Source organism: Salvelinus alpinus, chromosome 19 (assembly GCF_045679555.1).
Source record: "Salvelinus alpinus chromosome 19, SLU_Salpinus.1, whole genome shotgun sequence".
Lineage (NCBI taxonomy): Eukaryota > Metazoa > Chordata > Actinopteri > Salmoniformes > Salmonidae > Salvelinus > Salvelinus alpinus.
Genome location: NC_092104.1, coordinates 43,389,434 through 43,415,929, shown reverse-complemented (window position 1 = coordinate 43,415,929; position 26,496 = coordinate 43,389,434). Strand labels below are relative to the sequence as shown.

General features: G+C 45.0%; 1 protein-coding gene across 3 annotated transcripts in view; it reads right to left on the bottom strand.

Annotated features, from left to right (window-relative positions):
* mfsd3 (major facilitator superfamily domain containing 3) overlaps positions 1-22,298 on the bottom strand; it is a 35,449-nt gene extending 13,151 nt beyond the window's left edge. Inside the window, exons 1-3 of one of the 3 annotated variants that reach the window (XM_071353665.1) lie at positions 22,171-22,298; positions 20,720-21,485; positions 3,788-3,935 (exon numbers count right to left, since the gene is read on the bottom strand). In XM_071353665.1, the coding sequence (XP_071209766.1) occupies positions 3,788-3,935; positions 20,720-21,410 (839 nt within the window). In that variant the 5' untranslated portion in view covers positions 21,411-21,485; positions 22,171-22,298. Of the gene's footprint in view, positions 1-3,787; positions 3,936-20,719; positions 21,486-22,004 lie in introns of all 3 variants that reach the window. The other 2 variants (XM_071353664.1, XM_071353666.1) reach the window with 2 other exon arrangements.
* Positions 22,299-26,496: the final 4,198 nt, after the last annotated feature.

Sequence of the window (26,496 nt, the reverse complement as noted above, 5' to 3'; positions counted from 1 at the left end):
AGCGTCCAAATGAGCTTTTAGAGCATTGAAACGGCCTGGTGGATAGGCTTTGTGTAATGTGTGTGTGTGTGTGTGTGTGTGTGTGTGTGTGTGTGTGTGTGTGTTGGGACATGGGGGGACAGGGATGGGAATCACTCTGTGGGAATCTGGACTGAGTGTACAGTGTCAGGTGAACGCACCTCCGTGTGTGAAAATGTGACAATTCTACCGGAGTCCTTTACAAGAAAGAAAGACAGAAAGAGGGAGAAAGACAGAAAGAGGGAGAAAGACAGAAAATAAAGAAGTACCCCCAAAAATATGACAGAACTTTTGTGAAAGAGATTTCAAACAAAAAGTATTTGGACTTATTATTTTACAGGTAGTGTGAGAGAACCTCAGGGCAAGCTGTGCAGACTTTTTAATACAAAGACAATATATTGCTATTCTCTTCATATAGAGCATATTTCAGATCGACGCTAATGGCAGTATTAAGCAATAAGGCCCGAGGAGGTGTGGTATAGGGCCAATATACCATGGCTAAGGGCTGTTTAGGCACGACGCAACGCAGACACTAATAACGTAATTAGAGCAATAAAACAAAATGTTTTGTCATACCCGTGGTATACGATCTGAAACACCATGGCCTTCAGCCAATGAAAATTCAGGGCTCAAACCACCCAGTTGATAATTATCATTAACCCATCTAGCTTTGTGAGTGCTATAGATGGACATGGTGCTGTGTGATCCACGCTAAAGCCTTGTGTGGGGAAATACATACGCAATGTTATTTATAGATTGCATTACATCTCATGGGCCGAGGGCGGAAGCTATAATGTGAAGCTATGGGCAGATGTACGGTCTTATGCAATGCAGGATGAGTTAGGGTACTGTATGTGCTGTAATGGTAATTGCTGAAACTGTAAGGTTAAGTAGCAATTGAAAGGACAACTTAAAGCGCTACAGCTGAGGCACGGTAGTGATATTGTGTGTACAGTGATAACTGCTTAATGACTTCAGCCCGGCTTTGATGTGCAGGTGCTATATTTCAAAACGTACACCACATGGCCATACGTATGTGGACAACCCTTCAAATTAGTGGATTTGGCTATTTCTGACCTGCTAGAGATGCCCCGGTCAACTATAAGTGCTGTTATTGTGAAGTGGAAATGTCTAGGAGCAGTAACAGCTCAGTTGCGAAGTGATAGGCCACACAAGCTTACAGAACAGGACCACAGAGTACTGAAGCGCGTAAAAATGGTCAGTCCTGGGTTGCAAACACTCACTCCCGAGTTTCAAACTGAGCTTCATGAAATTGGTTTCCATGGCAAAGCAGCCGCACAAAAGCCTAAGATCACCATGCACAATGCCAATTGTCGGCTGGAGTGGTGTAAAGCTTACCGCCATTGGACTTTGGAGCAGTGGAAACATGTTCACTGGAGTGATGAATCATACTTCACCATCATCTGGCAGTCCGATGGACGAATCTAGGTTTGGCAGATGCCAGGAGAACGCTACCTGCCCCAATGCATAGTGACAACTGTAAGGTTTGGTGGAGGAGGAATATTGGTCTGGGTCTGTTTTTCATAGTTCGGGCTAAGCCCCTTAGTTTCAATGAAGGAAAATCTAAAAACTACAGCAAACAATGACATTCTAGACGATTCTGTGCAACAGTTTTGGGAAGGCCCTTTCTTGTTTCAGCATGATAATGCCCCCGTGCACAAATTGAGGTCCGTATAGAAATATTTTGTTGAGATCAGTGTGGAAGAACTCTGGCCTGCACAGAGCCCTGACCTCAACCCCATCGAACACCTTTGGGATGAAATGGAACACCGACTGCGACCCAAGACTGAGCTCGCAACATCAGTGCCCGACCTCACTAATGCTGTTGCTGCTGAATGGAAACAAGTCCCAGCAGCAATGTTCCAACATCTAGTAGAAAGCCTTTCCAGAAGAGTGGAGTCTGTTATAGCAGCAAAGGGGGGGACCAACTCCATATTAATGCCCATGATGTTGGAATGAGATGTTCGACAAGCAGGTGTCCACATACTTTTGTAGTATACAGAACAAGTCAAAAGTCTGGACACACCTACTCATTCAAGGGTTTTTCTTTATGTTTTACTAATTTCTACATTGTAGAATAATAGTGAAGACATCACAACGATGAAATAACACATATGGAATCATGTAGTAACAAAACAAAGTGTTAAACATTTCAAAATATATCTTATTTTTTATTTATTTTTTCCTTGACAGCTTTGCACACTCTAGGCATTCTCTCAACCAGCTTCACCTGGAATGCTTCTCCAAGAGTCTTGAAGGAGCTCCCACATATGCTGAGCACTTGTTGGCTGCTTTTCCTTCACTCCGCGGTCCAACTCATCCCAAACCATCTCAATTGGGATGAGGTAAGGTGATTGTGGAGGCCAGGTCATCTGATGCAGCACTCCATCACTCTCCTTCTTGGTCATATAGCTCTTACACAGCCTGGAGGTGTGTTGGGTCATTGTCCTCTTGAAAAACAAATGATAGTCCCACTAAGAGCAAACCAGATGGGGTGGCGTATCGCTGCAGAATGCTGTGGTAGCCATGCTGGTTAAGTGTGCCTTGAATACTAAATAAATCACTGACAGTGTCACCAGCAAAGCACCTCTCCTCCATGCTTCACGGTGGGAACCACACATCTACTCTACGTCTCACAAAGACACGGTTGGAAACAAAAAATCTCAAACTTGGACTTTCCACCGATCTAATGTCCATTGCTTGTGTTTCTTGGCCTAAGCAAGTCACTTATTCTTTTGGGTGTCCTTTAGTAGTGGTTTCTTTGCAGCAATTTGACCATGAAGGCCTGATTCATGCAGTCTTCTCTGAATAGTTGATGTTGAGATGTGTCTGTTACTTGAACTCTGTGAAGCATTTATTTGGGCTGCAATTTCTGAGGTGCAGTTAACTCAAGGCAAATGGTGGCTACTTTGAAGAATATCAAATATCAAATATATTTTGATTTATTTCATAGTTTTGATATCTTCACTATTATTCTACAATGTAGATAATAGTAAAAATAAACAAAAATCCTTGAATGAGTAGGTGTGTCCAAACTTGTGACTGAACTTCAGGCTATTGGTAGAAGAAAAGATGAGTTAAACTTACACTATGAGTGACATTTTGCACAGTAAAAAAAAATCTGAGTTGTAGGCTATTGTTTGTGATCTTTGATCTCTTAAAAAAAAAAAAAAGACAATTTCTATTGACCTAAACAGAAGTTGTTGATTATTGGTGGATGGTTTTGCATTATCAGCTGTAGAAGTTACAGGGCCTAGTGTTTCTGTTGGTGTCCGTCTCCTTGCCTCTCTAAGAAATATTGGAGGCTACACAGCATCTCCCCATGCTGCCATCATACCACACATCTCACACTGGGGGGCCACACACAGAGACAGAGAGACAGAGAGAGAGAGGCGCTAAACAGCTCTGAGGGCTGTGTTCACTTCCATTAAAACACACATACGCAAATGCACGCACGCATACACACCACAGTGTGTGGAGTGGAGGTGATGTGATATCTGTGCCACAGAAAGGGATGCTTCTGAGACATGTGAAGCTGAAATGGGCACTGTAGATAAACAGATTATTTTAAAACAGCTAGTGAGTATTTCAAATTAGTTACAAAACAAGTTATGGAAGCATTTGAGTTAGGGAAAACTGAAATCAGAATGTTGCCCCTGAACGCTACCAGGGGCGTGTTGCCGCTGAACGCTACCAGGGGCGTGTTGCCGCTGAACGCTACCAGGGGCGTGTTGCCGCTGAACGCTACCTGAACTGAGAGAGCAGCAGGCCGCCGAGGGAGGAGCCACAGATGGAGAAGCCCATGGCGATCACGCCGTTCCAGAACCCCAGCTCGCGTGCTGTCATGTGATTGTCCAACAGGAAAAGAGGGAACATGGTCACTGCTCCCTGCTCACCTATGGGTGGAGAGAGAGAGAGAGAGAGAGAGAGAGAGAGAGAGAGAGAGAGAGAGAGAGAGAGAGAGAGAGGGGACAACAGTTAGAGTTACGGTTAGGAGGAGTTAGGCTTAGACACTTTACGCAAATCAGTTCATCTGTAATTCTATCTACAACACAGTCCCACGTGAACTACGATGGATTAGCCATTGTAGGGGGAAAAAAACACACAAAAACATCTACAATCCACCTTCCTGTGACAGAGCTATTCAAACGATAAAAGGAGGAAGAAGACAATAGTGTATTCCTTCCATGTGAATGTAAGACAACTCCAATGTTCTTAAACACGGTGACAGTGCACAAAGTAGTTCAACTGCTTAATAGACTGACTGGACACTGTTATAGTAGTGCTGACATATTTTCTAAACGAAACAGCACACACTATTCCTAGATAGTATCAATAATAGATGTTCAACAGGAAAAATAATATCCTCTGCCATTTTTATATAGGGGGGGGGGGGGGGGGGGCGACAGAAAAACACAAAACTTCCTCACACAACAAGTCTCAGTCACAGAGCTCTCGGTTGAAATAAAAGTTTTGTCAGGCAGACAATTGTCTTTCTGTCGCTGTGTGGCGTCAAAGACGGGATAACGTACTGCCGAGCGACAGTGTAAAATATTCAGCGCCACCGCCATTATTAATGGAGAGTGACTTCACAGAGACAGGAAGACTGAGCGCTGAGTGACAGCTCAGAGACTACTGTCAAAGAGACGACGACACACAGCCACAACTTGGCCAGGAGAAAAACAAAAATAGACGGGGGAGAGAGAGAGAGAGAAAGCCCTTCACATGAAATGGAGAAGGAAATCAAAGAGTTCAGAGAAGATGGTGAAAACCTCCCGGCGCGCGGGAACGCTGCGACAATGCACGCGTAAACGTTCTGACAACGCTGTGTGACAGCCCAGCTAAGTGTGTGGCAGGAGAATGAGTGGGATAAACAGAGGTTGCGGTGATGACATATTCATCACATTCAGCAGCTACATCTCCTATGTCTGTCTCTACAAGGCAGATCTAACATCAACAGCTATTCATCTACATCTCCTATGTCTGTCTCTACAAGGCAGATCTAACATCAACAGCTATTCATCTACATCTCCTATGTCTGTCTCTACAAGGCAGGTCTAACATCAACAGCTATTCATCTACATCTCCTATGTCTGTCTCTACAAGGCAGGTCTAACATCAACAGCTATTCATCTACATCTCCTATGTCTGTCTCTACAAGGCAGGTCTAACATCAACAGCTATTCATCTACATCTCCTATGTCTGTCTCTACAAGGCAGATCTAACATCAACAGCTATTCATCTACATCTCCTATGTCTGTCTCTACAAGGCAGATCTAACATCAACAGCTATTCATCTACATCTCCTATGTCTGTCTCTACAAGGCAGGTCTAACATCAACAGCTATTCATCTACATCTCCTATGTCTGTCTCTACAAGGCAGGTCTAACATCAACAGCTATTCATCTACATCTCCTATGTCTGTCTCTACAAGGCAGATCTAACATCAACAGCTATTCATCTACATCTCCTATGTCTGTCTCTACAAGGCAGGTCTAACATCAACAGCTATTCATCTACATCTCCTATGTCTGTCTCTACAAGGCAGATCTAACATCAACAGCTATTCATCTACATCTCCTATGTCTGTCTCTACAAGGCAGGTCTAACATCAACAGCTATTCATCTACATCTCCTATGTCTGTCTCTACAAGGCAGATCTAACATCAACAGCTATTCATCTACATCTCCTATGTCTGTCTCTACAAGGCAGGTCTAACATCAACAGCTATTCATCTACATCTCCTATGTCTGTCTCTACAAGGCAGGTCTAACATCAACAGCTATTCATCTACATCTCCTATGTCTGTCTCTACAAGGCAGGTCTAACATCAACAGCTATTCATCTACATCTCCTATGTCTGTCTCTACAAGGCAGGTCTAACATCAACAGCTATTCATCTACATCTCCTATGTCTGTCTCTACAAGGCAGGTCTAACATCAACAGCTATTCATCTACATCTCCTATGTCTGTCTCTACAAGGCAGATCTAACATCAACAGCTATTCATCTACATCTCCTATGTCTGTCTCTACAAGGCAGGTCTAACATCAACAGCTATTCATCTACATCTCCTATGTCTGTCTCTACAAGGCAGATCTAACATCAACAGCTATTCATCTACATCTCCTATGTCTGTCTCTACAAGGCAGGTCTAACATCAACAGCTATTCATCTACATCTCCTATGTCTGTCTCTACAAGGCAGATCTAACATCAACAGCTATTCATCTACATCTCCTATGTCTGTCTCTACAAGGCAGGTCTAACATCAACAGCTATTCATCTACATCTCCTATGTCTGTCTCTACAAGGCAGGTCTAACATCAACAGCTATTCATCTACATCTCCTATGTCTGTCTCTACAAGGCAGGTCTAACATCAACAGCTATTCATCTACCTCTCCTATGTCTGTCTCTACAAGGCAGATCTAACATCAACAGCTATTCATCTACATCTCCTATGTCTGTCTCTACAAGGCAGGTCTAACATCAACAGCTATTCATCTACATCTCCTATGTCTGTCTCTACAAGGCAGGTCTAACATCAACAGCTATTCATCTACATCTCCTATGTCTGTCTCTACAAGGCAGGTCTAACATCAACAGCTATTCATCTACATCTCCTATGTCTGTCTCTACAAGGCAGATCTAACATCAACAGCTATTCATCTACATCGCCTATGTCTGTCTCTACAAGGCAGATCTAACATCAACAGCTATTCATCTACATCTCCTATGTCTGTCTCTACAAGGCAGGTCTAACATCAACAGCTATTCATCTACATCTCCTATGTCTGTCTCTACAAGGCAGGTCTAACATCAACAGCTATTCATCTACATCTCCTATGTCTGTCTCTACAAGGCAGATCTAACATCAACAGCTATTCATCTACATCTCCTATGTCTGTCTCTACAAGGCAGATCTAACATCAACAGCTATTCATCTACATCTCCTATGTCTGTCTCTACAAGGCAGGTCTAACATCAACAGCTATTCATCTACATCTCCTATGTCTGTCTCTACAAGGCAGATCTAACATCAACAGCTATTCATCTACATCTCCTATGTCTGTCTCTACAAGGCAGATCTAACATCAACAGCTATTCATCTACATCTCCTATGTCTGTCTCTACAAGGCAGATCTAACATCAACAGCTATTCATCTACATCTCCTATGTCTGTCTCTACAAGGCAGATCTAACATCAACAGCTATTCATCTACATCTCCTATGTCTGTCTCCACAAGGCAGATCTAACATCAACAGCTATTCATCTACTCACTATTCCCCACCATCATCAGTTTAAACCTGGGAAACGTTTTAACATCCAACGGTGTAGGTAGTTTGACCATTACGGCAAGACTTTACTTAAATGGGCAATCTGTGATTGCCACATCCATTTTTTGACTTGTAAATTATTGATATACACCCATTGATTCCTGAAGAATATAACTTATAACTCATGGACTTAGTTCAATTGTCTAAAATATAATATAAGCTTGATTGACTTCTTGGTTTGTAAGCAATGTAGATTTTAAACACTGTATAGCCTCAAAATATGGTTATCAATATAAATGTGGAGCTCATAGATGGTCAGTCCTTGTAATTATATACATTTAAGAGTGGCTACATTTCTCCAACCCCATCGCTCATCTATTTAACAAAACACTGACGGGGTGGACGCTTTGCTGTTCATGGAACTGCAGATTGCCCTTGAATAGCCTGCAGGAATAATGGTTTAAAAACACAATATAAGCACTATAAGCCCTTATAATGTGTAATAAACCACAAACCACAGACTACTGTTGCGGTTCATGCTTCCTACACCCAAGTCTTGATTCTTTACCGGTGATTCGGTCTTCACAGTGTTCAGTGCTGAAAATCCATGCAGACAAACACAACAAGGCTGATTATTCATTTCTATAAATACTCTCAAAGCAACAATTGTCATTTTCAGAGGGGATTTCATTAGGCATCCACAAAGAAGAAACTAGTTGAGAGGGGGGGTAAGGGAGTAAGATAGTGACAGAGGGGGAGAGACAAAGAGAGAGGGGGTGAAACAGAGACAAAGAGAGGGGGTGAAACAGAGAGAGAGGGGGTGAAACAGACAGAGGGGGTGAAACAGAGAGAGAGGGGGTGAAACAGAGAGAGAGACAGAGAAAGGGAGAGAGAGAGAGGGAGACAGAGAGAGGGAGACACGGAGACACAGAGAGGGAGACAGAGAGGGAGACACAGAGAGGGAGACACAGAGAGGGAGACACAGAGACAGAGAGAGAGGGAGAAACACACAGAGACAGAGGAAGAAAGACAGAGGGGGAAAAGGTGGAGAGAAAAAGAGAGGAGTAAGGTAGAAAGACAGAGACAAAAATAATGGATTAAGAGAAAGCCAGAGAGAGGGGTAAGGGAGAGAGAGTGAGAGAGAGAAAGGGGGGTAAGGGAGAAACAGAGAGAAGGGGTAAGGGAGAGAGACAGACATGGTTTGGGAAAGGGAGAAATAAAGAGGGGAAGGGATGAGGAAAGAGAAGAAAAACATTCAAGTGTGAGAAGGTGAGGAATTTGGTGCAGGGGGGCGGGCAGAGGAGGGCTGACAGGTTGCTGATGGAAAATGAGAGGTGTTTGTGTGTGTACGAGAGAGAGAGCGAGAGAGCGAGGAGGGGGATCAGCATGAGAGGGGAGGAGGGTTGAAGGGTCAATGAGGACACAGAAGGATCACAGAGTGGTCACATGAAGCTCAGACAGAAGAGGCCAGGATCAGAGGGGATCACAGACACTTGGGAGAAAACAACAAGCCACAACCCACCCTGGGGACACGATACAGAGAGAACCAGTAAAACACAAATCTACAGTACATAAACCATACATAGAGAATAGAGACCCCACACACTCACATGACCAGCTCTACTGACTAACTAACAGCTATCCCTACAGGTCTGCAGGGTGTCACAGAGTTTGTTGACCACCTAAAGGACTAGGGTGAAGCATGGGAAAAATACTGTGTGTGTGGCTATTGATCAAGCGTAAAAGCAAGGCAACTTGAACCCCAACCCCCAGAAGGGTCACTTTGCTAAAATGCTCTTATGTTACCAACTACGTTTTACTCCCATAACCACATGAACTATAACCAATGTCCCCTCTCATTTTTTTCAGCACGGGGCAAATTTCAGGTCTGCTGAAAGCAAACTTCAAGTTCATGAAAATGTTGTGCCACTTCCGGTGGGCATTTACTGTGAACACTGAGGCTGTACCCGCTTTAAGTTAAAGTTTTAACAGTGGCCAAGTAGGCTATTTGATCATAACGTAGGCCGACCAGAGGCCAACCATAAAAAACAATGGAGAAAATGCATCCCATAACATTTTAACCTGGAAATAGCTGTTCTATCATTCAAATCTGATTAAATATGTTTTTCTAATTTCTCTCCCTCACGAGGAGGAAGTATAATGAAAGTTAACAGAAGTAAAAGGTAAACCTACTAATGAGTTGTATTTTTACTGATATCAAGTTTGTTTATGAAGTGATTAAAACGTAATAATTCTTATTTAAACAAATCAGTAACGGAATTACTGCAATTGAATTGGCTACAATGAGACAGAGTAGTCACAAACCACAGTTGGGTCGCCTGCTACAGTCCTCCCTTCTACTGGCATACTGTTATGTTCAGCTCATTACTGCTTTCTTTTCGCTTTTTGTCATCTGGTGGTCAAAGCATGTCACCTCTCCCGGCTCTTACTGATACCATGACACCTACCACCATCCTCTTTCCATTTCCTGTAACAAGCATCCTCACCCACTGAGTAGCGACTGACACGGACGGCCATGGACGTTGAAAAGTAGTTGAAATTTGGTCAGTCCACCCTGGGGGGGTGGGACCAAATCTGAACCAATCATAGACGTCCATGTTTCACAAGTTTGGACTGCACAGTAATGTACAGTATTATACCACGGGTGGTTCTAATCCCGAATGCCGATGGGTTAAAACCGCATTCCAGCCAGTGTCTATTCCACAAGTTAATACCAGCTAAATCTATGACATTAAAAAGCCTATTTACTCTGTTCCATCTGACTGCGCAATCCACTGTCTCATCAGGCCAGCCAGGCACTTTATAAAATTGGTCTCCACTATAAAAAAGCATCTAGACATTACCTCATTTCTTTTAGACAAACATTTGGTTTTCAACAGCGGAGATTTGTATAAACGTTTCTGTCGGTCTGTCCGACGTTTGCAACATGGTTTAAAAATTCTAATTCGATCTCCAGGTGTCCCATAGTAATGAATGTTTCGGGAGTCGGGATGAGACAGACAGGCAGCTTTTCTCAGTCAGTCGAAATCATGAATCAGCATAATGTTTTTACATTTTACATTTACATTTAAGTCATTTAGCAGACGCTCTTATCCAGAGCGACTTACAAATTGGTGCATTCACCTTATGATATCCAGTGGAACAACCACTTTACAATAGTGCATCTAACTCTTTTAAGGGGGGGGGGGGTTAGAAGGATTACTTTATCCTATCCTAGGTATTCCTTAAAGAGGTGGGGTTTCAGGTGTCTCCGGAAGGTGGTGATTGACTCCGCTGACCTGGCGTCGTGAGGGAGTTTGTTCCACCATTGGGGTGCCAGAGCAGCGAACAGTTTTGACTGGGCTGAGCGGGAACTGTACTTCCTCAGAGGTAGGGAGGCGAGCAGGCCAGAGGTGGATGAACGCAGTGCCCTTGTTTGGGTGTAGGGCCTGATCAGAGCCTGAAGGTACGGAGGTGCCGTTCCCCTCACAGCTCCGTAGGCAAGCACCATGGTCTTGTAGCGGATGCGAGCTTCAACTGGAAGCCAGTGGAGAGAGCGGAGGAGCGGGGTGACGTGAGAGAACTTGGGAAAGTTGAACACCAGACGGGCTGCGGCGTTCTGGATGAGTTGTAGGGGTTTAATGGCACAGGCAGGGAGCCCAGCCAACAGCGAGTTGCAGTAATCCAGACGGGAGATGACAAGTGCCTGGATTAGGACCTGCGCCGCTTCCTGCGTGAGGCAGGGTCGTACTCTGCGAATGTTGTAGAGCATGAACCTACAGGAACGGGTCACCGCCTTGATGTTAGTTGAGAACGACAGGGTGTTGTCCAGGATCACGCCAAGGTTCTTAGCACTCTGGGAGGAGGACACAATGGAGTTGTCAACCGTGATGGCGAGATCATGGAACGGGCAGTCCTTCCCCGGGAGGAAGAGCAGCTCCGTCTTGCCGAGGTTCAGCTTGAGGTGGTGATCCGTCATCCACACTGATATGTCTGCCAGACATGCAGAGATGCGATTCACCACCTGGTTATCAGAGGGGGGAAAGGAGAAGATTAATTGTGTGTCGTCTGCATAGCAATGATAGGAGAGACCATGTGAGGATATGACAGAGCCAAGTGACTTGGTGTATAGCGAGAATAGGAGAGGGCCTAGAACAGAACCCTGGGGGACACCAGTGGTGAGAGCACGTGGTGCGGAGACAGATTCTCGCCACGCCACCTGGTAGGAGCGACCTGTCAGGTAGGACGCAATCCAAGCGTGGACCTTGCCGGAGATGCCCAGCTCGGAGAGGGTGGAGAGGAGGATCTGATGGTTCACAGTATCAAAGGCAGCCGATAGGTCTAGAAGGATGAGAGCAGAGGAGAGAGAGTTAGCTTTAGCAGTGCGGAGCGCCTCCGTGACACAGAGAAGAGCAGTCTCAGTTGAATGACTAGTCTTGAAACCTGACTGATTTGGATCAAGAAGGTCATTCTGAGAGAGATAGCAGGAGAGCTGGCCAAGGACGGCACGTTCAAGAGTTTTGGAGAGAAAAGAAAGAAGGGATACTGGTCTGTAGTTATTGACATCGGAGGGATCGAGTGTAGGTTTTTTCAGAAGGGGTGCAACTCTCGCTCTCTTGAAGACGGAAGGGACGTAGCCAGCGGTCAAGGATGAGTTGATGAGCGAGGTGAGGTAAGGGAGAAGGTCTCCGGAAATGGTCTGGAGAAGAGAGGAGGGGATAGGGTCAAGCGGGCAGGTTGTTGGGCGGCCGGCCGTCACAAGACGCGAGATTTCATCTGGAGAGAGAGGGGAGAAAGAGGTCAAAGCACAGGGTAGGGCAGTGTGAGCAGAACCAGCGGTGTCGTTTGACTTAGCAAACGAGGATCGGATGTCGTCGACCTTCTTTTCAAAATGGTTGACGAAGTCATCCGCAGAGAGGGAGGAGGGGGGAGGAGGGGGAGGAGGATTCAGGAGGGAGGAGAAGGTGGCAAAGAGCTTCCTAGGGTTAGAGGCAGATGCTTGGAATTTAGAGTGGTAGAAATTGGCTTTAGCAGCAGAGACAGAAGAGGAGAATGTAGAGAGGAGGGAGTGAAAGGATGCCAGGTCCGCAGGGAGGCGAGTTTTCCTCCATTTCCGCTCGGCTGCCCGGAGCCCTGTTCTGTGAGCTCGCAATGAGTCGTCGAGCCACGGAGCAGGAGGGGAGGACCGAGCCGGCCTGGAGGATAGGGGACATAGAGAGTCAAAGGATGCAGAAAGGGAGGAGAGGAGGGTTGAGGAGGCAGAATCAGGAGATAGGTTGGAGAAGGTTTGAGCAGAGGGAAGAGATGATAGGATGGAAGAGGAGAGAGTAGCGGGGGAGAGAGAGCGAAGGTTGGGACGGCGCGATACCATCCGAGTAGGGGCAGTGTGGGAAGTGTTGGATGAGAGCGAGAGGGAAAAGGATACAAGGTAGTGGTCGGAGACTTGGAGGGGAGTTGCAATGAGATTAGTGGAAGAACAGCATCTAGTAAAGATGAGGTCAAGCGTATTGCCTGCCTTGTGAGTAGGGGGGGAAGGTGAGAGGGTGAGGTCAAAAGAGGAGAGGAGTGGAAAGAAGGAGGCAGAGAGGAATGAGTCAAAGGTAGACGTGGGGAGGTTAAAGTCACCCAGAACTGTGAGAGGTGAGCCATCCTCAGGAAAGGAACTTATCAGGGCGTCAAGCTCATTGATGAACTCTCCAAGGGAACCTGGAGGGCGATAAATAGATAAAATAAATGTTTATGGATATGTCAATTGAAAAAAAGGTCAAACGAAACCAAGCGCAGGTAGTTTGCAGTCTTTCCAGCTTCCATTTGAAGCGATTGTGTTAGTTGTGTTGTTGGCTAGCTCCTCTGAACAACAGTGTCCTGACGAGAGAACATATTTTCTATGCCAAGCGAAATTGTGCCTAACTAGCTCATTATTATGGATGTATCCAAATAAATGTCACTAGAAAACATCTTAAACAAATGCTACTGTTGTTATTCTGTCTGCACTGTTTGACGTGACTGTAAGTTAGCCGTAGTTGGCTAGCTAGCAAGCAAGGGATAAGAACGTTACCAGCCAGTACGGCAATGGAACATTTAGAACGAACAACTGGGCCGCGTCCATAAATACAGAACAAAAAGACAATGACAGAGTCGCGTCTGTGGCAACCAGACAAACAACCAGCCGGCTTAGGAAGCAACCCTAGATGTGACGGGACTATACCTTGTGGAAGGATGAAATAGTATGAATAAATATCAAATAAGCGTTAAATAAATTGTCAAATCATTATTTGAATATGTTGGTAACCCATTGTATAAAAGTGATAATACCCTCCAAGCCGGTGTTTGGAGGAGATATTGGCAAGGTTTGCCGAACCGAGACAACACCATTGCCAATATATCCTCCAAACACCAGCTTCTCGGGCATTATCAATTAAGTAGAGCACAGTACATAAAAGTACAGTACTGTACAGTAGAAATCAGTACTGTACAGTAAGGCACACTAGAGTATTCAACATAATGTAGGGAAGGGAGTTTGAAATAATTTCACTATTCGAATAGTATCATTAATTTTTGTTGGATATTCAAAATGCATGTAGTTTGAAATGTATGTTTTTAACCTATTGACCTAAGCACTGCTGCGCGAGGGCTAGAGCATGGCACACTATTGCTGTAGCTGCGGAGGGGCGGTGTGTGTGAGATGGGAGTGAGCAGACGGAGAGAGAGCGAGAGACGCACGCCAAGGTAACTTGGCTACAGCCAAGACGAGCTAACTTTTAGCAGCCACGATGTTGTTTATCATCCCAGTGCCCGTCTTGACTGGAGTAGCCTAGAGAAGCTAATTGAGGCCCCATTCAGATAAAACAGTAATTTTATTCAATCTTGTATTGCATTAGTGAACTCTCACTCCACTTCCTACACATTGAGCCCCTTTGTCCCTTTGATTGGCCAACAGAAACAACCATCTACACACGTCGACAGGTGGGCTACTGATTTAAAAAAAATATGTAATACACGTCATAAAAACAACATTGAAAAGTTTTTTTATTAAATGAAATCATTTGAAATGTCATGGTATATCCTTGTGTGTAACAATGTCACATGGATGTTTTAATTTAGAAAAAGCCCTTTCAGTGTTAAAAATAGGCCTAAATAGTTTTTTCTTGCAAAAATGAACTCATAAGAATTGGAACACAAACGCCAGTTCGGATATTTGACTAACTGTGCCCATCCCGCAGTATAATGTACTGTATTTTACTGTAAAGAACATATCTACTTTACTGTACTCTACTGAACTCCACTGCGATGTCCAAACTTGTGAAACACAGACGTCTATGATTGTTTCAGATTTGATCTGGTCCGGACCAACCAAATGTGGTCTTGTATGGGGGCAGAGCTCATTACAATAATAGCCAGTGAGTATAATAATACTCAAATATGCAAAATAAGGATATTGCCAATTTCTACCTTTGTGTACCTATTCAGGATACATCACCATGAAGAGAATGACATTCATAATTATGCATTTCTATAAAGTACAGATCAGAGACCCATGATGTAATTCCGTTACCGGATGTAAATCCACTTCACCTACCGTAGATCAATAACCAAAACAAAAAAATATCAAATTCGAGGTGTCATAGCTGACACCCCATTCTTTCTGCAGGCATCTTTGAATCTCAATTCAGAGCAGATATTTAACAGTTTTCTGTAAACGTGGTCACAAACTGAGGGAGACATTACCGTAATTATGTAATCAAACATTGCATCTGCAAAGTTCTTACAGTAAATGTGTTTTTGTGAAATTTGTGTAAATTGTTCAACGTAATCTTTGTGCATAGAGTTGTATGGTTTGTTCAACTTTGAAATCAATGGTTTTTGTTTGGCAGCCCTACTAGTGTACTGTCCAATGATGTAACGTACCGGTCAAAGCTTACTATTTACTATTTTCTACATTGTAGAATTATAATGAACACATTAAAGCTATGAAATAACACACATGGAATCATGCAGTAACCAAAAAAGTGTTAAACAAATCAAAATATATTATATATTTGAGATTCTTCAAAGTATCCACCCTTTGCCTTGATGATAGCTTTGCACACTCTTGGCATTCTCTCAACCAGCTTCATGAGGTAGTCACCTGGAATGCATTTCAATTAACAGGTGTGCCTTGTTAAAAGTTCATTTGTGGAATTTCTTTCCTTCTTAATGTGTTTGAGCCAATCAGTTGTGTTGTGATAAGGTAGGGGTGGAATACAGAAGTTAGCCTTATTTGGTAAAAGACCAAGTCCATATTATGGCAAGAACAGCTCAAATAAGCAAAGGGAAAGGACAGTTCATCATTACTTTAAGACATGAAGGTCAGTCAATGAGGAACATTTCAAGAACTTTCTTCAGGTGCAGTTGCAAAAATCATTTACATTTAAGTCATTTAGCAGACGCTCTTATCCAGAGCGACTTACAAATTGGTGCATTCACCTTATGATATCCAGTGGAACAACCACTTTACAATAGCGTTATGATGAAACTGGCTCTCATGAGGACCGCCACAAGAAAGTAAGACCCAGAGTTACCTCTGCTGCAGAGGATAAGTTCATTAGAGTTAAATGCACCTAAGAAATTGCAGCCCAAATAAATGCTTCACAGAGTTCAAGTAACAGACACATCTCAACATCAACTGTTCAGAGGAGACTGTGTGAATCAGGCCTTCGCGGTCTAATTGCTGCAAAGAAACCACTACTAAAGGACACCAATAATAAGAAGAGACTTGCTTGGGCCAAGAAACACGAGCAATGGACATTAGACTGGTGGAAATCTGTCCTTGGTCTGATGAGACCAAATTTGTGATTTTTGGTTCCAACCGCCATGTCTTTGTGAGACGCAGAGTAGGTGAACGGATTATCTCCAAGTGTGGTTCACACAGTGAAGCATGGAGGAGGTGGTGTGGGGGTGCTTTGCTCGTGACACTGTCTGTGATTTATTTAGAATTCAAGGCACACTGAACGAGCATGGCTACCGCAGCATTCTGCAGCGATACGCCATCCAATCTGGTTTGCGCTTAGTGGGACTATAATTTATAGTTCTATAATTCAACAGGACAATGACCCAACACACCTTCAGGCTGTGTAAGGGCTATTTGACCAAGGATAATGATGGAGTGCTGCATCAGATGACCTGGCCTCCACAATTGGTTACTACATGATTCCATATGTGTTATTTCATAGTTTTTATGTATTCACTATTATTCTACAATGTAGAAAATAGTAAAAATAAAGAAAAACCATTGAATGAGTAGGTGTGTCCAAACTTTTGACTGGTACTGTAAATATATGGGTTGACAAAGCAAGCAAACACTGACAAGGCAATCCAGGGGAGCAGTGTTATGTACAACCAAACATGGCCACTGGTGGGTTTGCTTTACAAATAAAACCTCTGGGGGAACCCCACCCACAGTATTGGAAAAGTAATGTTATACCATCCTAATACTGTCCTCTCTCTTTAGGCCTCTTTGCCTTTATCCACCCCTTTCTATGTATCTCTCTGGGCACCATGTGGTGGTTCTTCATTAATTCATCGCCCCCTTCAGCCTCCCTGCAGTCCTCTTTCTCTCTGGAAATTAAACCCCACACCCTGCACTACTCTCTCCCCCCACTTACCAACCACAAACCCCCCTCTCGCCCCCTCACCACGCTCTGCCATCATCTCTCCTGTGTCACACAGGCAATCCTCCTAATCCAACCTACGGCTGTGTATGGCGGGACGGGGGCAGTCTCATCTAAGCCCACACCCCCCCACCCACCCGGTCACTTCCCAGAGGAATCGTCCATGCTGTCTTCTCACAGACAAACGCAAACACACACTGTCTCTCACCATCACTCACATCTCCTCATGCCATCCCAGCACCAGTCCTGCCTCCACACTACAACATCCATCCACAGTAGGTAGATGTTGGCGCTAAGTAAACCTCTGACTGATACAGGGTCAAGTTTTTCTCCATTTGACTAGTGGTGGCCGCAACACAGGGGTCATCCAAATGGCTCGCTGTCATTGGTTGTGCGGTTGTACACAGAGAAACCTCACTCTGTTCATTAAGAGTGCGTGGGAGAGCGGGGTCTGAGAGGTGTGTGTGTGTTGGGGGCGACCTTTCACACCCAAATCTCACACACGTAGTTAGACACACCCTTGCACATACATAATACCATCTCACATTCACACGCATTGTCCAGTCTCACCCGACAGTTGCACACAAATGCAAACAGTCTGACCTTTTAGTCTGAATAGAAGAGCGGACAACTAAACTAATATGATGATTATTAGGGCTGTGACGATACCAGTATCACAATATTTGATTGGATGAGAACATAATGATGTTTGTTTCACACATTAGAGCTGTTTTCCTAAAGAAGTTAAATACGCTTCGTGACACGATACTAACGAGTATTGCGATACTGGTATCGTCCTGGGCCTAATGATGATGTTAATATTGCTAACATTATGAGGATGTTAACGATAATGGCGATGATTGCGATGGAGAAGGATGACAGTGGTGATAATGATGATATGGAAATGATGCTGGTGAACCCTCATATGGATTAATGTCAGGGAGGGGTCCTGTCTAGGGTCTGCCTGGGCACATCTGATTACCATGCCAACTCTACCACAGTCTCTCTCTCTCAAACACACACAACACACAGGAAAGAAACAATTGCACACACAAGCAAATGTATGCAAATGTAAAATAGCATGTTTTCCCACCACCCACACAAACACCAGTGTGATGCTGCATCTTCAATTTCAGTGTCCATGAAAAAAAAAAAGAGCCGCAGACACAAAGACACTCCAGGCCTAATCCTTACATAATCTCCTTCTGTTACCAAACACCAAACTCCGTTTACCATAAATATTTGTATCTTGCAAATATGAACTACAAAACAACTGGTTTAAAAGGACAACATTCCTAACATCTCACTAGGCCTAATATATACACCTGTTGATTTGTACATAAATGCTATTCACACAGCTCAAAATGTCATATTTTCTAAGAACGGGACTTGTAGTAGGTTCTGGACTCACTACCAAATCCCTGGTAATAACCCCATTCCCTTCATTCATCAACAAGATGAGCAGGGCTCTCTAGTCTATGATATGGAAACACAGACATCTGGTGGTAAGAAATGAGACCACAGCTGAATGGAGAAAAGGCACCTCTCAGTCTTCCTTACCTCACAAGAGCGGCTATAGGACTGCGTAGTGTTCATTTAGGCACCAAACTGTAGAAAACTGACTAAAACAGCGAGGGGATTACTTGGATTGGACCAATATAAAACGCATAATTGTGTTCACCATTGCAAACCGTTTAAAAATGTGTTCTGTTGCCTGCCTTAGTAAACACTACACAGGAAGGGATTATCAGAGCTTGTCCAATAAGAAATGCTTGTTCTGTTTTCAGTTGCAAAAGGCTTTGCGACGTAGTGCACTAATGAATACAACCCGGAAGGTTTTGTCATGTTCTCTCATAGAACTCAAACAGATACTGCCCGATCAATGCGCTCCAATCCCCACTTACCTAGAGAATGAGTTGAGAATGTGTTAAGTCATTTAAATGAAAATTGTCATCCTTAAATGGTATGAAACTTTGGCTATACTATATTCGGTAAAGATTTTCAAAGTGGAGATAGATTATGACGTGACAGGAGTATTCAACATAGATATAGTAAAACAATAAATACTGAAGAAAAAAAATATAATACAACATGTAAAGTGTTTTTCCCATGTTTCATGAGCTGAAATAAAAGATCACAGAAATGTTCCATATACACAAAAAATGTATTTCTCTCAAATGTTGTGCACAAATTTGTTTACATCCCTCTTAGTGAGCATCTCTGATTAAGCAGCATGATTATTACACAGGTGCACCTTGTGCTGGGGACAATAAAAAGCCACTAAAATGTTGTCACACAACACAATGTCACAGATGGCTCAAGTTGAGGGAGAGTGCAATTGGCATGCTGACTGCAGGAATGTCCACCAGAGATGTTGCCAGAGAATTGATTGTTCACTTCTCTACCATAAGCCGCCTCCAACGTCATTTTAGAGAATTTGGCAGTACACCCAACCGGCCTCACAACTGCAGACGACGTAACCATACCAGCCTAGGACCTCCACATCCGGCTTCTTCATCTGGGGGATCGTCTGAGACCAGCCACCCGGACAGCTGATGAAACTGTGGGTTTGCACATCTGAAGAATTTCTGCACAAACCGTCTCAGGGAAGCTCATATGCAAGCTCGTCGTCCTCACCAGGGTCTTGACCTGACTGAAGTTCGGTGTCGTACCAGACTTCAGTGGGCAAATGCTCACCTTCGATGGCCACTGGCACGCTGGAGAAGTAAGTGTGCAATTCACGGATGAATCCCGGTTTCAACTGTACCGGGCAGATGGCGTGTGGGCGAGCTGTGTGCAGATATCAACGTGGTGAACAGAGTGCTCCATGGTAGTGGTGGGGTTATGGTATGGGCAGGCTTAAGTTACGGACAACGAATACTTTTGCATTTTATCGATGGCAATTTGAATGCACAGAGATACCGTGACCTGATCCTGAGGCCCATTGTCATGTCATTCATCTGCCGCCATCACCTCATGTTTCAACATGATAATGCATGGCCCCATGTTACACGGATCTGTACACAATTCCTGGGAGCTGAACATGTCCCAGTTCTTCCATGGCCTGCATACTCACCAGACGTGTCACCAATTGATCATGTTTGGTATGCTCTGGATCAACATGTAAAAGAGCGTGTTCCAGTTCCTGCCAATATCCAGCAACTTCACACAGCCATTGAAGAGGAGCGGGACAACATTCTACAGGCCATAATCAACAGCCTGATCAACTCTATGTGAAGGAGATGTGTTGCGCTGCATGAGGCAAATGGTGGTCACACCAGATACTGACTGGTTTTCTGATCCACGCCCCTACCTTTTTAGGCATCTGTGATCAACAGATGCATATCTTTATTCCCAGTCATGTGAAATCCAAAGATTAGGGCCTAATGAATTTATTTAAATTAACTGATTTCCTTATATGAACTGTAACTCCGTAAAATCATAATTGTTTTGCATGATGCGTTTATATTTTTGTTCAATGTAGATTTATCTCTGTGCTTTTCAACACAGGCACCGCACATAAATGAGATGGTAGCCTAGACCTCTTGGACTACTATGAGAAAACATGTTTTGGCATATGGTCTAGTCATTTATGACATAGTGGGTTTCTTATGTAGTAGCGCCTCACAGTTGTTTTGGTTTAGTCTGTAGGCTGAGAGTTGAGGTTTAGTGTTAGAACTTTTAGCTACTTCTCCAGTTGGTACAATAGGCAAGTGTGCATGGCTGTCAGACAGACTAGCAGACTTACCCAGTTTGTATGTGAGTACGTAGATCATGGTCCAGGGTGTCCCAGGTACTGACAGCAGCTTCCGCCACACCCTCCAGGGATGCACAGCGTCCGACTGGACCCCCCTCCTCCCCTCTGCCTGGCCCTTCAACAGCTCATCATCCAGCACGGGGGCCCCCCACACAAACAGCGCCACCCCGAAGTACACAAAAGCCAACAGCATGAACATAGGGCCCCACCCGGCCACGTCGATCACAGCCAGGAGCCCGCCCCCAGCAAACACTGAGCCGGCTTTGTAGCCCACCACCTGGGCCGTGTTGCCCAGGCCCAGCTCGCTACGTCCCTTCAGCAGTCCCACAGCGGCCCCGTCCACCGCGATGTCCTGAACCGACGCCAGGGCGTTCATGGCCAGTAGTGTCCCCGCCACGCCCCAGATGTGGGCCTCTGGGGACAGGGCGGCGCTGGAGAGACAGGTGAGCGCCAGGCCAGAGACAGTAGCCACAAGCCAGAGCCGCTTGGTGCCCACACGGTCCACCAGGGGCGCCCAGAGGACTTTGAGCACCCAGGGAAAGTAGAGGATTTTGGTCAGGCCGATGCGCGTGAGGGAATGGCCCGCCCCGCGGAGGTAGACGGGGAGCAGCGAGGACTGGAGCCCATAGGGGATTCCCTGGACAAAGTACAGGAGGCCCAGGAAAACCAGCTTGTCATTCATGATTCAATGGGAACGGGACAGTTCTTCAGGTCATGATGATGATCCGGTAGGAGCTGATCGAAGGGGTCGATCAGGCTAGGGGAGATGGGGAAGAGCGAGAGAGGATCATTTCACTGACAAAAAGGTTCACAAACATAAGCAAATGGGTGCCTGAGTCTGGTGTAGTGGTAGCACTGCTGACTCCAGACCACACATGCCAGCTGGAGATGGGGTTACAACTACTCTCTGTATCCTTCTCTACCTGTCACTGTCCTTAAAACAACACAAAAAATATATGTATTTATTGTTAAACATGAGCAAACGGAATTGAACTCGCAAGAAACATAGTTTGGGGTTTTATTATGCAAGTGAAATAAACACATTATTGATTATTGCAAACTGATGCATCAGACAGCTGTCGAACGTTTGCTTATTCACCAGCAGCAATATAATTTAACTAGTTCCTTTTCCTTTTGAATTAAATGTATAACATAATGGGATAATGTCTAGATACAATTTTACCCCCCAAACTTAACCTTTAGATAGTAGCAAGCTAAAGATAGTAGCAAGCTAATCTAACAATGTATCGGTAAATAGGCTAGACATAGCACTTACAAACAACAAACATGCATGGCCAATACTCAAGCTAACGCTGTGATACAACCAATTCAGAACAAGTATCAGCGCGTGCCAATAGCTAGCAATTTCGGTCATAATTTTTCAAATATTATAAAACGTATATCTCACTGCAATCTGTTTTCAAAGTTCTGTTGTTACATACTGGAATAGGCGAATCTGTTAGCCGAAACGATTCGCTTCCGCCCTGCCCTTGAAAATCTACTTCCGGGGCGTTTGGCTGTTTACCTAAAATAACCGTTCATTTGACTCCCAAACGGCTAGTAGTGCTTAAAAACGATGCAAAATATAACATTTCTACCGTAAAACCTTAAAGGTTGCCTACCACTATGTCAGATCGTTAACATGAATACTCTCTCCTCACTACCTATTGTTCCTGCATTGAGGAATTACCATCTTCAGAGAATGTTTTTTTAATAACTTTACTTATCTACAGATAATCATTGTATTGAGCTCAAAAAGCAGTAGCAGCAGTATACAAATCTGGGAGCGCAAATCTGGGAGCGAAATTAATGTTTTTTTCACAGATTCTTCTTCTTCTTTGGTATATTGGCGATTGCACAATTGAGTGTGCATTCCGCAACCTACTGTGTGGGATGGAAACAGGATTCCCAAACATTTAACAAAATATATATATAAAAAACGATCAAGCTACCAAAAACGAAATAAGTAAACTAAATCAAACAACTTTTCTGTTAAAAAACTATAATAAAAAAGATCTGATCCCTACACAGGCTCAAGGGGAACCTGGAATGGCGGGTCTTCCGGCACCAGTACCCCTTGCAAGTATTCACATGTAAAATCCATAAGTCACAAACACTTTTCTGCCGCAGCCACAATAATGTCAATTTTCTTAGATTTATTTGAGACTTGTGCCGTACAATTTATAACTGTGGCAATGAACGCCACAAATCCACAGGATATCTGTGCGTCCACTACCATATCTTCACTATTTTTTTCAATTATTTTAATCGCCTCCGCATAGGAGATTCGATTGACCGCTCTAACTTTTGCCACCTGAATCTCCTTCACCCTTACAGGGCACTCCAGGATCTCGGGATCATGATCGGCACCACAAATGCAACACTGTCGTCCTTCTACACACCGTTCTTCAATATAATCTGTCTATCTGTACACACTTGAAACATGGCCAAATCCTTTTAAATTCTTACACTGCAATGTTTTTTTGTTGTTGTGCCAAACAGGAACCAACTTTGCCGTAATTCACGTAGGCCTATACAGTGGATATGTAAAAATTAAGTGATATTTGAGGCTCTCTCACCAAATGATTGTAAAATGTACACACATATTTTGGCCAACCCTCAGAGCCTGGTTCCTCTCTATGTTTCTTCCTAGGTTCCTGCCTTTCTAGGGAGTTTTTCCTAGCCTGCGCACTTCTACATCTGCAAAGTTTGGTGTTTTAGGCTGTGTTTCTGTATAAGCACTTTGTGACATCTGCTGATGTAAAAAGGGCTTTATAAATCAATTTGATAGATAGATTTTCAGTTTGTGATATCGAGGTTGGAGAAATGTTTATTTCAACATTACAAAGAACAACTTTTATAAACAATGGCAACACTGCCATGTTGCACTGAGCCTTGCTGTTGGAAAACCACATAAGTTTTCGCAGATGCACCTCCCCCGACTTCACTCCTCAACTTTTGTCTACAGTCGATTGCATTCGCCTTACCACTCAAACGAGCCCAGTGTCTTCTCTATTTTAGCAGGCTCTCCACCAGGTCTGCGTCGCACCAAACCGTGGGTGTCACAGACACTGGGAATCTTCAATTTCAGATGATCCTTCTTAACACTTAGTTCCACCCCAGTTATCACTCCTTTAACATTTAACACTTTCAATGGCACCCTGCTCTGGAGAACAAAGCAAGTCACATGTCTTGTCCCGAGGCGTGTGGTATGGAGCGCCCTGTCCCTCTGGGCAGAAGACCAACCAGAAAATCATCACAAGTCCACTTCGAGTGACTTTTACCGATTCAACAGTCCCCAACCTCTTCTCCACCCAACCTGACACCACATTTGGATCAGTCAGAAAGCAAGGGTCCATTCTCTCCAAAAATCTCACTCCCACTGGACGAGGCTCAAACTCGACGGTCTTCACTGCACCTGCCACCACAGGTACTGTAATTCATCCCCAGTCTCATCAGGGTACATTTCTGAGCTACCGGAGAATGTGAGAATGAATATTGAGAGATCTCTTGATATCCTTTGAATTCCATGCTGTCACAGTTACCAGCCCTTTCAAGCTTAACATCCTTATCATTTATCGCCCTCCAGGTTCCCTTGGAGAGTTCATCAATGAGCTTGACGCCCTGATAAGTTCCTTTCCTGAGGATGGCTCACCTCTCACAGTTCTGGGTGACTTTAACCTCCCCACGTCTACCTTTGACTCATTCCTCTCTGCCTCCTTCTTTCCACTCCTCTCCTCTTTTGACCTCACCCTCTCACCTTCCCCCCCTACTCACAAGGCAGGCAATACGCTTGACCTCATCTTTACTAGATGCTGTTCTTCCACTAATCTCATTGCAACTCCCCTCCAAGTCTCCGACCACTACCTTGTATCCTTTTCCCTCTCGCTCTCATCTAACACTTCCCACACTGCCCCTACTCGGATGGTATCGCGCCGTCCCAACCTTCGCTCTCTCTCCCCCGCTACTCTCTCCTCTTCCATCCTATCATCTCTTCCCTCTGCTCAAACCTTCTCCAACCTATCTCCTGATTCTGCCTCCTCAACCCTCCTCTCCTCCCTTTCTGCATCCTTTGACTCTCTATGTCCCCTATCCTCCAGGCCGGCTCGGTCCTCCCCTCCTGCTCCGTGGCTCGACGACTCATTGCGAGCTCACAGAACAGGGCTCCGGGCAGCCGAGCGGAAATGGAGGAAAACTCGCCTCCCTGCGGACCTGGCATCCTTTCACTCCCTCCTCTCTACATTCTCCTCTTCTGTCTCTGCTGCTAAAGCCAATTTCTACCACTCTAAATTCCAAGCATCTGCCTCTAACCCTAGGAAGCTCTTTGCCACCTTCTCCTCCCTCCTGAATCCTCCTCCCCCTCCTCCCCCCTCCTCCCTCTCTGCTGATGACTTCGTCAACCATTTTGAAAAGAAGGTCGACGACATCCGATCCTCGTTTGCTAAGTCAAACGACACCGCTGGTTCTGCTCACACTGCCCTACCCTGTGCTTTGACCTCTTTCTCCCCTCTCTCTCCAGATGAAATCTCGCGTCTTGTGACGGCCGGCCGCCCAACAACCTGCCCGCTTGACCCTATCCCCTCCTCTCTTCTCCAGACCATTTCCGGAGACCTTCTCCCTTACCTCACCTCGCTCATCAACTCATCCTTGACCGCTGGCTACGTCCCTTCCGTCTTCAAGAGAGCGAGAGTTGCACCCCTTCTGAAAAAACCTACACTCGATCCCTCCGATGTCAACAACTACAGACCAGTATCCCTTCTTTCTTTTCTCTCCAAAACTCTTGAACGTGCCGTCCTTGGCCAGCTCTCCTGCTATCTCTCTCAGAATGACCTTCTTGATCCAAATCAGTCAGGTTTCAAGACTAGTCATTCAACTGAGACTGCTCTTCTCTGTGTCACGGAGGCGCTCCGCACTGCTAAAGCTAACTCTCTCTCCTCTGCTCTCATCCTTCTAGACCTATCGGCTGCCTTTGATACTGTGAACCATCAGATCCTCCTCTCCACCCTCTCCGAGCTGGGCATCTCCGGCAAGGTCCACGCTTGGATTGCGTCCTACCTGACAGGTCGCTCCTACCAGGTGGCGTGGCGAGAATCTGTCTCCGCACCACGTGCTCTCACCACTGGTGTCCCCCAGGGCTCTGTTCTAGGCCCTCTCCTATTCTCGCTATACACCAAGTCACTTGGCTCTGTCATATCCTCACATGGTCTCTCCTATCATTGCTATGCAGACGACACACAATTAATCTTCTCCTTTCCCCCCTCTGATAACCAGGTGGTGAATCGCATCTCTGCATGTCTGGCAGACATATCAGTGTGGATGACGGATCACCACCTCAAGCTGAACCTCGGCAAGACGGAGCTGCTCTTCCTCCCGGGGAAGGACTGCCCGTTCCATGATCTCGCCATCACGGTTGACAACTCCATTGTGTCCTCCTCCCAGAGTGCTAAGAACCTTGGCGTGATCCTGGACAACACCCTGTCGTTCTCAACTAACATCAAGGCGGTGACCCGTTCCTGTAGGTTCATGCTCTACAACATTCGCAGAGTACGACCCTGCCTCACGCAGGAAGCGGCGCAGGTCCTAATCCAGGCACTTGTCATCTCCCGTCTGGATTACTGCAACTCGCTGTTGGCTGGGCTCCCTGCCTGTGCCATTAAACCCCTACAACTCATCCAGAACGCCGCAGCCCGTCTGGTGTTCAACTTTCCCAAGTTCTCTCACGTCACCCCGCTCCTCCGCTCTCTCCACTGGCTTCCAGTTGAAGCTCG